This window comes from Lynx rufus, unplaced genomic scaffold (genome assembly GCF_022079265.1).
Source record: "Lynx rufus isolate CCGP_SWC_20201006 ecotype Redwood Valley unplaced genomic scaffold, mLynRuf1.p SCAF_9, whole genome shotgun sequence".
Lineage (NCBI taxonomy): Eukaryota > Metazoa > Chordata > Mammalia > Carnivora > Felidae > Lynx > Lynx rufus.
In genome coordinates this window covers 104,035,852-104,050,899 of record NW_025814897.1, presented here as the reverse complement: position 1 = coordinate 104,050,899, position 15,048 = coordinate 104,035,852, and the positions used below count along the sequence as shown (strand labels likewise).

The following is a 15,048-nucleotide window of genomic DNA, read 5'->3' as shown; positions in this document are numbered from 1 at the left end:
GAATGCTTGTAGCATGAATTGGTTGCTATTAGATGAATTTAACAAGGTTCTACCAGAATGAGAGAAGCTCACGAGACAACTGGCCAGTTTGCAAGGAAGAAATGAAAGAGAATATAGAGAGTCAAGAAATTTGGAGACTTGAGAGGAGCTAAGATGGCAGCATAAGTAGGAGGACCCTAGGCTTGTCTCATCCCTCAAACACAGCTAGATAACTATCAAATTATTCTGAATACCCAAGAAATCAACCTGAGGACTGACAGAACAAACTGCAGAAGAGGCTACATAGAGGGAGGTAGGAAGTGCAGAGACATGGTTTGGGGGAGAAACAGATCATGGGTGCTGCAGAGAGGAGGGAGCCCAGGTCACAGAGAAGGGTGAGAGAGAGAGAGAGAGAGAGGAGCACATAGGGGGATGCACAAAGAGAATGCTTCCCCAAAGCCATTGGCTGGGAAAATGGGCTGATTTTCATGAGTTTTTGCAAAAACTCAAACACTGGAGTTTTAGAGGTGGAGTTCATGGCTGGGTTAGAGCCCTGAAGGTACTGCCTTACTCCTGGAGAGAAGGCATTCAAGCAGCCTGGGGTAGACTGTGTAATCTGAGGATGACCTGTGGTGCATGGGGAGAGACAGTTTGCTCTTCCTGGAGTGCATCTGTGAGAGGTGGCATTCACAGAGATGCCACTCTAGGGACAAAAGAGCTAGGGAGCACCATAGGGAAGCATAGCCACAGAGACACCTGCTGGTGGTGGCTAACCCAGACGCTGGTTCTTTAGAATACTTTGCTCCAAATCCCATGCCTCTGTGCTCTGGTCTGGCACGACTGCCCTTCTGGGTCAAATCTGCATCAGTCCCAGCATGGCAAGACACTCCCCCAGAAGACCTGCCACACCAGGTCCCTAAAATTTGGAGTTTTAAAAGTCAGGAGGCTTGTCTGGGATAGAGCCCAAAGTGCACTGCACTGCTCCAGGCAGGCAAGCAACATGAATACAGCATGAAAACAGCCATCTAAAAACTGCCCGGGATGCACGAGGGGAAATTATTCGCTTTTCTGGCAGTGCCTCCCTGAGAGCAGCAAGCATAGAGATCCCTCTTCAGGGACAAAGGAGCTGGCTGGCACCATTTCCTTCCCCCATCATCATAAACCAGCTTGCATAAACAGCACAGTGCCAACACTGGCTGCCTAACCTGCTTACACCAACTCCCACCCCCCTGTGCTCTTTTGGTGCTGCTTTTCTTGGGCAAGTGTGCCTAAGTCCAAGTGCAGTGGAACCTTTCCTCAGAAAACCAGCACAAATCCCCACCTGCACCATGTCTACCAACCAGAGAGTTCTGCAAGGCTTCAGTTCTAGTGGAAGTAGCATCAGGTCTCATTTAACAAGCAGACTAGAGCACACCTGGTTAAAACTCACCACACTGTGGCCCAGGTCTAAACACTGCCCACTGCAGGCAAGGAGAGTCTCTTCAGACAACTGGCCTGAAGGATAGGGCAGCCAAAACTCAGCAGCAGAGTGCACGCAGCACATACTAGAGACATTTCTTGAAGTGCCAGCCCCTGAACACTATACGACTTCTTCATAAAGCCATTACTATTAGGAACAGGAAGCATAACAGGCTTTTCTAAGACTTAGAAAAAATGCCAAGATAGAGGAATTCATCCCAAAAGAAAGACCAAGAAAAGGTTGTGGTCAGAGATCTAATTGAAACAGGTATAAATAATTAATATGCCTGATGGAGAATTTAAAGCAATAATCATAAGGATACTCACTGGGCTTGAGAAAAGCATGGAATACATCAGAGAAATCCTTACAGCAGAGATAAAAGAGTGAAAAAAATCAAATGAAAATGTAGTAACAGATTTGAAACAGACCAGATGTAATGACCACAAGAATGGAAGACAGAGAAACAATTAAATGTTATAGAAGATAGAGTAATTGGAAATAATGAAGCTGAGTAAAAGAAAGAATTATGGATCACAGGCATAGACCTAGGGACTCCATGAAATGTAATAACATTTGTATCATAGGAGTCCTAGAAGGAGAAGAGAGAGAAAAGGAGGCAGAAGGTTTATTTGAGGAAATAATAGCTGAAATCTTCCCTAATCTTGGGAAGGAAACAGACTTCCAAATCCAGGATGCATAGAGAACTTACATCAAAATCAACAAAAGCAGGCCAACAGTAAGACATATTGTAATTACACTTGCAAAATAAAACCATAAAGAAAAAATTCTTAAAAGCAGCAATACAAAAGAAGTCCCTAACTTACAAGGGGAGACACAACTATATGGATAACTCCTCTTTGACAAAGCAGGAAAGAATATCCAATGGAAAAAGAGTCTCCTCAACAAATGGTGTTGGAAAGCTGGACAACAACATGCAGAATAATGAAACTGGACCACTTTCTTACACCATGCACAAAAATAAATTCAAAACGGATGAAAGACCTAAATGTGAGACAGGAAACCATCAAAATCCTCGAGGAGAATACAGGCAGCAACCTCTTGGACATCAGTTGTAGCAACTTCTTACTAGATATGTCTCCTGAGGAAAGGGAAACAAAGGCAAAAATAAACTATTGTGACTTTATCAGAATAAAAAGCTTCTGCACAGTGAAGGAATCAACAAAACTAAATCAACAAAACTAAAAGGCAACCTTTGGAATAGGAGAAGATATTTTCAAATGACACATATGATAAAGGGTTAGTATCCCATTATCAGATGTTAGTATCCAAAATTTATAAAGAACTTATCAAACTCAACACCCAAAAAACACAAATAATCCAGTTAAAAAATGGACAGAAGACACGAACAGATATTTTTCCAAAGAAGACATCCAAATAACTAACAGACACATGAAAAGATGTTCAACCTTACTCATCATCAGGGAAATACAAATCAAAACTACACTGGGATATCACCTCACATCAGTCAGAATGCCTAAAATTAATAACACAGGAAACAACAGGTGTTGGTAAGGACGTGGAGAAAGAGGAACCCCGTTGCACTGTTGGCAATGCAAACTGGTGCAGCCACTCTGGAGAACAGTATGGAATTTCCTCAAAAAATTAAAAATAGAACTACCCTACAACCCAGCAATTACACTATTAGGTATTTACCCAAAGGATACAAAAATACTAGTTTGAATGGATACATGCATCCTGGTGCATTATCAACAATAGTCAAATTATGGAAAGAGCCCAAAGGTCTATGGAATAATTAATGGATAAAGAAGATATGGTTTGTATATGCAATGGGATATTACCCAGCCATCAAAAAGAATGAAATCTTGCCATTTGCAATGACATGGATGGAGCTAGAGTGTATCATGCTAAGTGAAATAAGTCAGTCAGAGAAAGACAAATGCCACATGATTTCACTAAGATACGGAATTTTGGAAGCACAACAGATGAACATACGGAAAGGGGGGGAAAAGAGAGGCAAACCAAGAAACAGACTCTTAGCTATAGAGAACAAACTGAGGGTTGATGGAGGGAGGTGGATGGGGAATGGGTTGAAAAGGTGATGGATGTTATGGAGGTCACTTGTGATGAGCACTGGGTGTTGTATGTAAAGGATAAATTGCTAAATTCTGCACATCTGAAACTAATATTACTAGTATGTTAACTAACTGGAATTTAAATTAAAACTTGGAGAAAAGAAAAAAATAAGTTTTGGAGACTTACACAACTAGAGGAGAAAACTGATTTCTATCTCTAACCAGTAAAGATAAAAATTAGAAGGACCCAGAAAAAAAGAGGGGGCAATAAAGCCCAGCCTTGCATTAAGGACCATATCAAGGATGTGGTTATCACCCCCCATTGTCTTAAAGTCTAAGTGGTTGAAGGTTATGCTCAGTAAAGCTTTTTAATTTGACAAAATGGTCCACGTAAAAGAAATTTAGGGACTTAGAGTGTGATTCTCACAGAGAAGCCTGATACGACTAAGATATTTTATATTTATGATATATATGAAATATATAGAGAGATAAAGACAGAGATATCTAGAAAAGAATTGTGAATATGGCTATTGATCTGGGGAGCTGACCTAAGTAAGAAAATAATTCAAATATTAGTCTGGACTAGCATAAAGTTGGCTCTTTGAGACTTAAAAGAATTTTTGGGCCATCAATTTTCAGTGTCCAGGAAGCAATCTGAGATAGCTGATCAGACACTCCCAAGGAAGAGACATTCTTCAATTTACTGTTCAAATGTGGCCAAAGAGGAGAAATATCAAAGTAAGGACTTTACAGAAAGTGAAATTAAGTGTCATGGAAAATAATGGACTAGGAAGAATGGATGTAATGGTCCCTAGTCATGGAATAATGCACTCCCACTCTGAGGGAGTGCATAAGATCGGCTTAGTAGAATAGGGATTGCTATAGTCTGGTGAGTGTTATGTGTCTCTTCCTCCTTAACTTTCAAAAGAAGTGTGTGTATTGCCATTTCTTGATCCACATTTCACCATTGCATATCTGGTATTCAGATTAACAGATTAAGTTTACAGATTAACTTGTTTAGTTCACATGTTTCTAAACCAAGAACCATACAGACATTATTAAGAGACTTCTAGGAATCCCTCAAAGATCCATTCCTGACCAGAGAAGATACTAAGACAAATACAACTGATTAGCATCTAGAGTATATAACAGACTCCTATAAATAAAAAAGACAAATGTCTGAGTTAATATGGGCTAAGTAAGTCAATAGAAATTTCATAAGGAAGTACAAATAGTCTTGAAACATGTTAAAGCATTTAAATCTCAATTATAGAGCAATATAATTTCACACCTACCATTTAACTAAAAACTAACAAGTAGGACAAAGTCAAGTGTTGGCAAGAATGTGTAGTAATAGAGTGGAAAGCAGACTGTTACTGCCCAAGAAAGTGTCCCTAAAGGACAGTGGTGAAGGAAATCCTCCTAGTGGTCAGAGTCCCAAGAAGCACACCTGGTTGTCCAATTTACATTGAGGGAAAAAGCTCCTGGGTTAAAGATACACATGGGCTCTTAAGCAGTGTCAGATAGCTTGACTGGTTGGTCAGGAGCCTGGAAAGAGCAATATTGGAAGACCAGGGACAAGAACGTCCAGGGAAGAAGTATATGGATGAACCTATGGGCATGAAACACAGATCTTTTTGTCACGTTAATACTCACCAGAAAGCATCCATTCCAGTGGGACTTCTCCTACTAAGATGGACAGATTGACAAAGACCGGATGTCACCCAGCCTCTCTCTTTGTATATTACAGTTCATGGCCATCATGAACAGCGAGTGACCATGGTGGAATTGTTGAAGGCACTGCTCAAGTTCTTTCTCATCAAGGCCAAATTACTGACACAACTGAATGTCCATTGTGCTAGAAAATAAGTGAAGCCAGAACCATCAATAGTACTCAAGAACACCAGCCAACCACTTGGTGGTAGGTATATAATAGTGAACTCTACCACCTTGGAAGGAAGAGTGATTTATGCCTACTTAAATTGACACATTCTATAGCTAAAGGCCTGCCTTCCATGCATGCACTATCTCTGCCAGTACCACCATCTAAGGCTTGCAGAACACCCAGTCTATCCCATATGACATTACCTCAGTTAAAATGATACAGTTTATGGCAAAGAAGGTGAACTAATGGGAGTATGATCATGAGATTTATTGATATTTTATTGTATGTCTTTATGCAGAAATATATGGTTTAATAGCTGAATTAAGGTGTCAGCTAGAAAATTCCTGATAGGTAAGGCACTATCTTCTAGGAAGCTGTATGTGAACTAAGTAAACAAGTGATATATAGTGCTTTTCCCAAGTACCTTAAGTATATGGCTCCAGGAACCAAAGAATGGAATAAGATTTTCATCCCTTCGCTGTGATTCCAAGTGACCCACTTTTACAATTTGTGCTTTTGTTTCCCCATAAACTTAAGTTCTACCAAGTTAGAGGCTCTAGATCCCAGGTAGAATCACTCTGTCAGGGGACACAGAAGGACTCCAATGAATTTGAGACTTTCACCTGATGCTAATAGACCATCAGGCAAAGAAAGGACTTACTGTATGGTGGGGATAATTGACCTGATTATCATGAGGAGTTAGGGTTGCTGCTACACAGTCAGCTAGAAGGAGTGTGTCTGGAGCCCAGAGAATTCACCGGGGCATCTTTTGATGCCCAGGAGAACAGTTAATGGGCAATTGCAGCAACCAAGAACTATTAAGAGCAAAGAAACTAAGCACTCAGATTCTTCAGGGATGTAGTTGTGGGTTAATTCTCTGAACAGGAAGCCTAGACCATCTGAAATAATGGCTGAGAGTGAGGGAAGTCTGAAATTAGCAGTGGAGAGATAAGATTAATCTGCTGGGACCTCAGAACTAGCTACTCGTCAAGGAAGAAACTTGCTTCATTAGCCCTATTGACTGTACCTCTCCTCTTGGGAGGAACTGATGGCATTTTGTTCTCACAAAATTGGAGCCTCTATATTGTAGTATTAGAGGTACAATGGGAGGGCATGAACAAATCTGAGTGGTGCAAAGGGCTATCTATATCAGATACATCTTATCCAACTGTTAGGATCCTCTTAACCTCACCTGTTTCTGGGCTTTTTGTTGTTGTTATAGCCTGTTATTGACATTACTAGCAGTCTGGAAGACCTCACACCCATTTCACACACTGTCGGTGTAAACCGACAGTCTCTTGCCTCATGTTCACTCCCTATTCCACACAAAATATTAACTGTATCTTTGATTTAGGTGAGAAAAAAAACACTGATTTTTTCTTTTTCTGTTTTCTTCTGAAATATTTGAACAGGTATGTACACATTCTTTAACAAGAGCTATCTCATCACATTGCAGTGGACAATGTTAGAGTAAGAAGAGAGAACAATCATTTACATGAAAGATGCACAAGTTTAAAAGTAGAAGTTAATTTAAATAATCATCAGATTATTTAACAAAGTTCTGTGAAATTTACTTGCTGGAGAGGGAAATAGAGGGAGGGAAAGGCTTTTAAAAATCCACTAAGGTGGCATGTAACAACGAGGATGAATCTGTGGGCCGTGTAATCATTTCTAATGGCTTCTCATAGGTGCTCAGAGTGGGGAGCCAGACAAAGCCCTGCACTTATGACATGACACAGGATGAAGATATGTGCTTTCTAAATGTGGATATTGAAAACAAGTGTCCAGTATTACCTATGGGATAGTCTTGCTAAAACCATCATAACTGAACCATAACTGTCAGCACAGAGCCTGATGCAGGTTTCAAACTCATGAAACCGTGAGATCATGACCTGAGCTGAGATTAAGAGTTGGCTGCTTAACTGACTGAGCCACCCAGGTGCCCCTCTCATTTTTAAAAATGGATGTAAGTTTGCTTGCACTCTTGAATGACAGGTTGGTTTGGCACCAGATTTGGGGCATCCCACTTTCTCTGCCCCCAAACTTTAATTGTTTTAAACATTTAAAAACATGACTTTTAATGTTTTAACATTTAAAACATTAAACATTTAAATATTTAAACATTTAAATATTAAATATTTAAATGTTTAAACATTTAAAACCATGACTTTCTCTCTTCTGCTGTTGAATATTATATGAAGAAATGTAAAGATGGGTTGGTATTTTCCCCTGAGGTAACTTGTTATTTTTCTGATTGCTCAGAAGATATTTTTTTTAACTTTTGAAGCTTTTATTTTATTATTTTTTAAAGTGAGCTCTACTTAATGTGGGGCTCAAACTCACAACCCCAAGATCGAGAGTCACATGCTCCACCCGCTGAGTCAGCCAGGTGCCTCTGATTTTTTTTTAAATCAGTGTGTGACCTTTGTTTTGACAAGTTGCATTCATTAGATTTGTGGCATTAACTCTTCATTACAGAATATATTACCGAATTTTTTTTTCAGTACCATTCCTTTCCTTTATTTTGGTTTGCTTTCTTCAGGGACAAGAGCACTCTGTCTTCTACCGGTGTTACAGTCTCATTAATCCTTTCAACTCTTTCAATCTTTTACTTCCCTTTTAAAAAGCCTATTCCTTCTGTCTTTGACTTTGTTTTCAGCAGTATATTGTCTCCTTTTTTTTTTTTTTTTTTTGCCGCCTCCAACTTGAACTTAATCTCTGTGATAGTGATTTTTTCATTAAATTGATTTTCAACATTATTTTTATATGTTGATTTTGCTAAACTCTCATTACTTACAATGAGTTACCTGTACAGTCTTTTTTATTTTCTACATAGACATTCAGATCATGTGGGAATAATGCTTAATTCTCATATTGCTATTTAGTTTCTTTTGGATTTTCTACAAAAGTAACCAGATTCCATGGAGGTAAGAAAAATATAATTTCTTTCTTATCCTCAAAAGCTGAAATTCTCATAGCTGTTGCTAGCAATGTAAAATGGTACTATCAAGTGAACTATATGGTATGTGAATTATATCTCAATAAAACTTTTAAAAATTATGCACTGGGAAAGCAATTTGACAATTTCTTTTGAAGTTAAATGCACAGTTACCATATAATCCACCAACTCAACTGCAAAGTACTTACCCCCCCCCCCCACCAAATGAAAGCATATGTCTACACCATGATTTGCTCACAAAAATTCATAAAAGATTTCTTTATAATAGCTACAAATTAGAAACAATTCAAATATCCATCAACAGGTGAATGAATACATTGTGGTATATATGTATAATTAAATATTACTCAGCCATTAAGAGAAACAAACTATTGATGAGGAGCACAATTACATGGGTGAATTTCAGAAAGATATTGTTGAACAAATGAAACCCAACATAAAAGAGTACATACAATTTGATTTCATTTTGAAAATCTAGTGAAGGTCCCCTAATATAGAGTGACAGAAAGCAGATTGGTGGTTGCCTAAGACAGGGGGTTAGGAGAGAGGAATTATATTTTAAAAAGGCAGAAAATAATATTTTGGAAGGAAGAAAATGTCCTATGTCTTGATTGTGGTGGTGGCAAATGGGTGAGCAAATTTGTCGACCTTATAAAATTGATATATTTTATTGTTTGTAAATTATACTTCTCTAAGGTTGACCTTTTATTTTCATTTATTTTTGAGAGAGAGAGAGAGAGCAAGGGAGGAGCAGAGAGACAGGGAGGGAGAGAATCCCAAGCAGGCTGTATGCTGTCAGCACAGAGCCTGATGCAGGGCTTGATCTCATGAATTGTGAGATCATGACCTGAGCCAAAATCAAGAGTCAGATACTTAACCAGCTGAGCCACCCAGGGCCCCAAAGTTGACTTTTGAAATTGATTGTTTTTGTGCCCTTGTTACACTAGCTAGAATCTTTAAGGCAAAGATTAATAAAATATGTGACGGTGAGCTTTATTTCCTTGCTTTGACCCTTATGATAATTCTTTCATTATTTTACCATTAAAAATTTAATTTACTGAGTTTGGTTGTAAGATATCCTTGACAAGTTTAAATTATTTTCCTTATTTGCTGATTTTTTTAAATCATGAATGAATTTTTTTAGTTATATCCATTTAGATTATTATATTGCTTTCTTCTTTAATCTCTTACTGTGGTAAATTACTCTAAATGATTTTCTAATATTAAGGCAACGTGCTTTTCTGAAATAACTGTCTGAAATAACTTTTCTGAAATAACACAACTTGTTCATGCTGTATTATTTTTATGTATCGTTGGATTCAGTTTGTCAAAATTCTGTTCAAGATATTTCTAATCTATGTACATAGTTAATATGGCTATAATATTCCATTTTTATTCCATTATTGTCAGCTTTTGGTATAAAGTTATGATAGTCCCACAAAATGACTTGGAAACTGATCTAAGTATCTATATATTAGATTTTGTGTATAATTGGAATTACTATTTTCCTTTGTTTTTGGTAAAACTTGCTGATTAAACCATTTGGGCCTGGAGTTTTCTTCATGGGAAGACCCTTACTGTTGACACTATTTTTTAAAACACTATTTTTTAGTGTTTATTAAATATTCATATTTCTTATTCCTTTTTGAGTCACTTTTGGCAAGTTACACTTTCCTAAAAATTTGTACATTTTAAGTTTTAAAAATTTATTGACATGGAAGTTTTTAGAGTGTCCTTTGTGACAACTCCAGGAGCTAGAGTTATATCCCCCTTTCCATTCCTTAAAAAAAAAAAAAATTTTTTTTTGCTTGGTATCACCAGATATGTCACAAATCAACTCTTGATTTTCTTGTAGTACTTTAAAATTCTTTATTTAATATTTTTAAAATTTTGTTCCTTCCTACCTAAGAATTGTGGTCAGGTCATTTGTTTTCAGTCTTTTCTATCTAAGTCCATCTTTAAATACACAAGATTTAACTTACTGCAAAAAGGAAATGATATTATGTGACATGATAGAAGTGTCAGTTAAAGCTATGACGATAATCATATTGTAATATATAAATGTATCAAATCAACACACTGTACACCTTAAACTCACACAATATTATATGCCAATTATATTTCAATTAAAACATCCACAAGATTTGGTAAATAGTATTTTTCATTATATTTAAGTTACAGATGCTTTCTAATTTCTATTATAATTTATTATTTTACTTTTAAATAGTTTAAAAATATGTGATTAGTTTCAAATTATGATGTTTCTTTAATTACCAGTTTGTTACTGATTTCTAACTTAATTCCACTGTAGGCAGAGAATGTTATATGTATTGCTAACCTTTTAAACTTTAAAAGTTTTTCACAAACCAAAGGATTGCTTCAAAACTACATTACAAAGATAATAGCTAATGACACAACTTCATTCAATACTTACTATATGCATGATAGGCACTGTACATAACTGAACTAATTTAATTTCAACTGAACCTTATGAGATAGGTTCTATTATCTCTGTCTTACAGATTAAGTAACTCAGGTAGAAAGATAACGGACAACCTATTCAGAGTCATAAAACCCACAGACAGCAGAGCCACATTCCAAAGACATCTATGTGACATCTAAGGCCATGCTTTTAGTCACTAAACTATACCTAGGAGTTATAGCCCCTTCAATAATATCCTAAAATTTCTAAAGCATCTTTTAAGAATGTTATTACACTTTCCTTTGTCCTTGTAAGAGCCTGGTTGGTTAACAGTGAAAAGTGTAATTGTCCTCTTTTACATGTGGGAAAATTGATACACAGGACCATTGTAGCTATTTAGGGGCAAAGTTAACCAGGGTTATTTTTTCTAAAATGGCTCCATATTTCTCTTGGCTTTGTGTTTAGTGTGAGTAGAAGGTGTTAATAGAAATTGGGATAACAACTGAATTAAAGACTTATTCTCTTCTTTGTCTACTTATCCTAGGAATACTAATGTAATGGCTGGGGGAAGGAACAGTACAATAGTTACAAAGTTCATTCTCTTGGGATTCTCTGAATTTCCAAAGCTCGCCAGTGTTCTTTTTTCAATATTCCTAGCGATCTACCTCATGACTGTGTCCTGGAACCTAGGCCTCATCACTCTCATCAGGGTGGACTCACATCTGCACACACCTATGTACTTTTTCCTCAGTAACCTGTCCTTGCTGGACATCTGCTATGTTTCCACTATAGCGCCCAAGATGCTCTCAGATTTCTTCAAGAAGCAGAAATACATCTCCTTTGTGGGGTGCACTATACAGTACTTCTTCTTCTCTAGCCTGGGTCTGACTGAGTGCTGTCTCCTGGCTGCCATGGCTTATGACCGATATGCTGCCATTTGTAATCCTCTGCTGTACACCGCCATCATGTTGCACACCCTCTGTGTGCAGATGGTGGGGGGATCTTGTGTAATTGGATTCTGTGGCTCATTTATCCAACTGTGTGCCTTACTTCAGCTTCATTTCTGTGGGCCAAATGTCATCAACCATTTCTTTTGTGATCTTCCCCAGTTGCTGATCCTATCCTGCTCTGACACCTTTTTCTTTCAAATCATGACCTCTGTGCTCACAGTGATCTTTGGGCTCACATCTGTCTTGGTTATCATGATATCCTATGGTTATATTGTTGCCACCATTCTGAAGATCACCTCAGCTGAAGGCAGGTCCAAGGCCTTCAACACCTGTGCTTCTCACCTGACAGCTGTGGCTCTCTTCTTTGGCTCAGGTATCTTTGTTTATATGTATCCTAACTCTGGTGATTCCCTGAGCCAAAACAAGTTGGCATCAGTTTTATACACTATTTTAATCCCCATGCTAAATCCATTGATCTATAGCTTGAGGAACAAGGAAATCAAAGATGCCCTAAACAGAAGGAAGAAGAGAATCTTTTTCTGTTGTTACTAATTATGGAATTTATTTCAAATGTACGGTATAGGAAAGACTGGTGACTAAAACATTGACTCACAACTGTCCTAACTGTGGGATGAATTACAGTTGCTTCACTCTCCCAGTATAAATCCGTGACTGGCACAAGGACTAGAAAATGCATGAAAAGTAACTGGAAGCTCAGCATCTCCATCCTTCATCAGTTATGAACCAATACATCGAAAGGCCAAACAATTTACAACTGTTTTTGTAGCTAGTTGTGGTGGTATGACCCTTCACCTTCAATATTCCATCTCTACCTAGTGTTCTACCTCAAGAACCAGAGATGCCAGTACTGATCAAGGCTACCAGGAGACCAGCATGTGTCTTTATGGCAACTCATTTTAGGTAAGGCAGAGATTACTATTAGTATTGAGAGATCTCTTTAAAATGAATTTCCTAAGTAATTAGGTTGGTTCTCAGATTTAACCTATTTTTTCATTTCTGGAAATAATGGATGAATTTCTTCATTTATGGATTTATCCAACGCAAGAGTAACTATACCAGATCAGATTTGTTAACTTCAAACAAAAAGAAATTTATTGTAATAAGAATGATGAACATGTCTGCCCTAGTTAAGGTTTGGTTGACTAGTTGGCTCATTAGCAATCCCTAGGAAATTCCTTGTCTGTTATTGCTATAGAGTCATCCATCTTCACTGAAACCAGAAAAGGGAATGAGAAACTGGCACTCTGCTGAGAAAGTGATCTAGTGCCTGGTTTTGGCATCAACAACGTCTTCATGTTACTTCTTTTTTTTTTTTTTTTTTTGGTATTTTAAGTAGAACAAGTCTCCATTAGGAAGTTGTTTTTCCAATAATTAGCAGATGGGAAGTGGTTGGTGAAATTAGATATAAGAAGCTGAACTTCTGGTACATAAGAAAGTCTAGATTTAGCTGTTTCCCTTGTACCCTTGGTTGGACTGCTACAAGGCCTAGTGAAGTCCTGGAGAGTTGAGGCTGGGAGAGAAAGCACACTCCTGTTTTTTATCCTCAGATTCTGCTTTCCACAATCTTAGGCCATAGCCAGGAGAAATACCTCAATATATAAAATTAAAAATCTCAATTATGAAGAACATAATCCTCAGAAAAGAGTGATATGGGTCTTAATGCAAAAGAGCCTATTTCCAAGAAGACCAGCCTCCTTTTTATTCTGATCCTTAAATCACCTGTAACATATAGATGTATATGACACATACCCTCGTGCAGGTGTGTCTCATGAGCAAAAGAGGACCAGAGATTAATTAATCATACAGAGGCTCTGTGATTAGACAGACTTCTGGATTGTACTGTGTGTTTCTCTTTCTGTAACTACATGTGATTAACATTTTTGTCTTGATATTTTAAAGAAACAAGTGTACTTTATGTGATGTTGTGTGGGGGAAGACATCTGCATCCATTAATTCTATCATGCTATATCTCCTGGGTTTCTGGGTTACCACGGGAATTTAGCCCCATGACTAAGAATGGACATACTCCCAGATAGGCAGTAGTAAATCCTACGTTCTAAGAAGTGACATTTTCCTTGCTATGTTAGCAGAAGAGGAGGGGGTTTGATAGCTGCTAGGACTCTGGGCATAGGCTAAAAGCTAATTCAGCACAGATTGCTGACTGGTTGTTTTGTTGATCACTGTGTATCTCAATTATTTCATAATTTAAAATTGGAAATAATATTTATTTTATACTAACATGCCTGTGTCTCGTTTTTCCTAAGTGCTCTACTACTTTATTTTTGGTGAACGAAAGTAGTTTTCTGAAAGGGAAGATAAAAGTGGGATTTGAAAATGGTTCCTAAGCTTTCCAAGTTGAGACATATCCAGGGATGTGGCTCAGTGAGTAGCTACACTATTGCAAGTGCATCTTCAGGAAGGCTGACATTCATCTGACTTCAGAAGTCAGCAACCCTGTTTTCATTTGAGGGGGAGACCACAATGAGCTCTGTAAGTCCAAGAATTTAAAAAATGGTTGAGGCAGTGAACAGCAAAGTGGATGTTTCAGAAAACTAAGCATCGAATTGAAGAACTTCCCTGAGATCTTTCCTAAGAATTCAGATAAAAAGGGGGCACCTGGGTAGTTCAGTTGGTTAAGTCTCTGACTTTGTTTGGCTCAGGTCTTGATCTCATGGTTCATGAGTTTGACCCTACGTCAGGCCCTGTGTGCTGACAGTTCACAGCCTCGAGGCTGCTTCAGATTCTGTGTCTCCCTCTCTTTCTGCCCCTCCACCCCCTCTCAAAAATAAATTAAAAAATTTTTAAATGTTTTTAAAAATGAAAAAAAAACCGTTTGCAAGAATTCAGAGACAAAGTACAAAGAGATAAATATGAGAATAAAATGATGCGGCACGAAGGAGTGCTTTAGGAGACCAGTGTAATATAACAGGAGATTCAAAAGATAATCATTAAACAGGTGGAGACAAGATTGTTGAATTTGTAAGAAAAGAGAAATCCCTTGATCTGAAGAAAGAACATTGAAAACTTGCCTGTTTTAACCAAGGAATGTGTTTGTTAAAATTAATTCTGATCCAAATCCCAACAGGATTTGGTGGTGGGTGGGAAGTAGTGGAAAGAACTTTGTAAAATGGTACTAATGTTCAATTTGGAGAATAAAGGTTGACAATAATAAGAATATTTTGGAAAAAATACTTATAACTACTGGCTTGTCTCTAGGTTTTCAATTCATACAATAATTTAAACCATGTGAAAATGGTGCAAAGATTGAAAAACAGAAAAATGGGACAAAAATTTATTTTAGAGAAAGATCTAGTAACAT

General features: G+C 37.6%; 1 protein-coding gene across 1 annotated transcript; it reads left to right on the top strand.

Annotated features, from left to right (window-relative positions):
• Positions 1-11,315: 11,315 nt before the first annotated feature.
• LOC124506344 (olfactory receptor 1440-like) lies at positions 11,316-12,260 on the top strand. The gene has a single exon (XM_047072393.1). The coding sequence runs from the start codon at positions 11,316-11,318 to the stop codon at positions 12,258-12,260; it is 945 nt and encodes a 314-aa protein (XP_046928349.1).
• Positions 12,261-15,048: the final 2,788 nt, after the last annotated feature.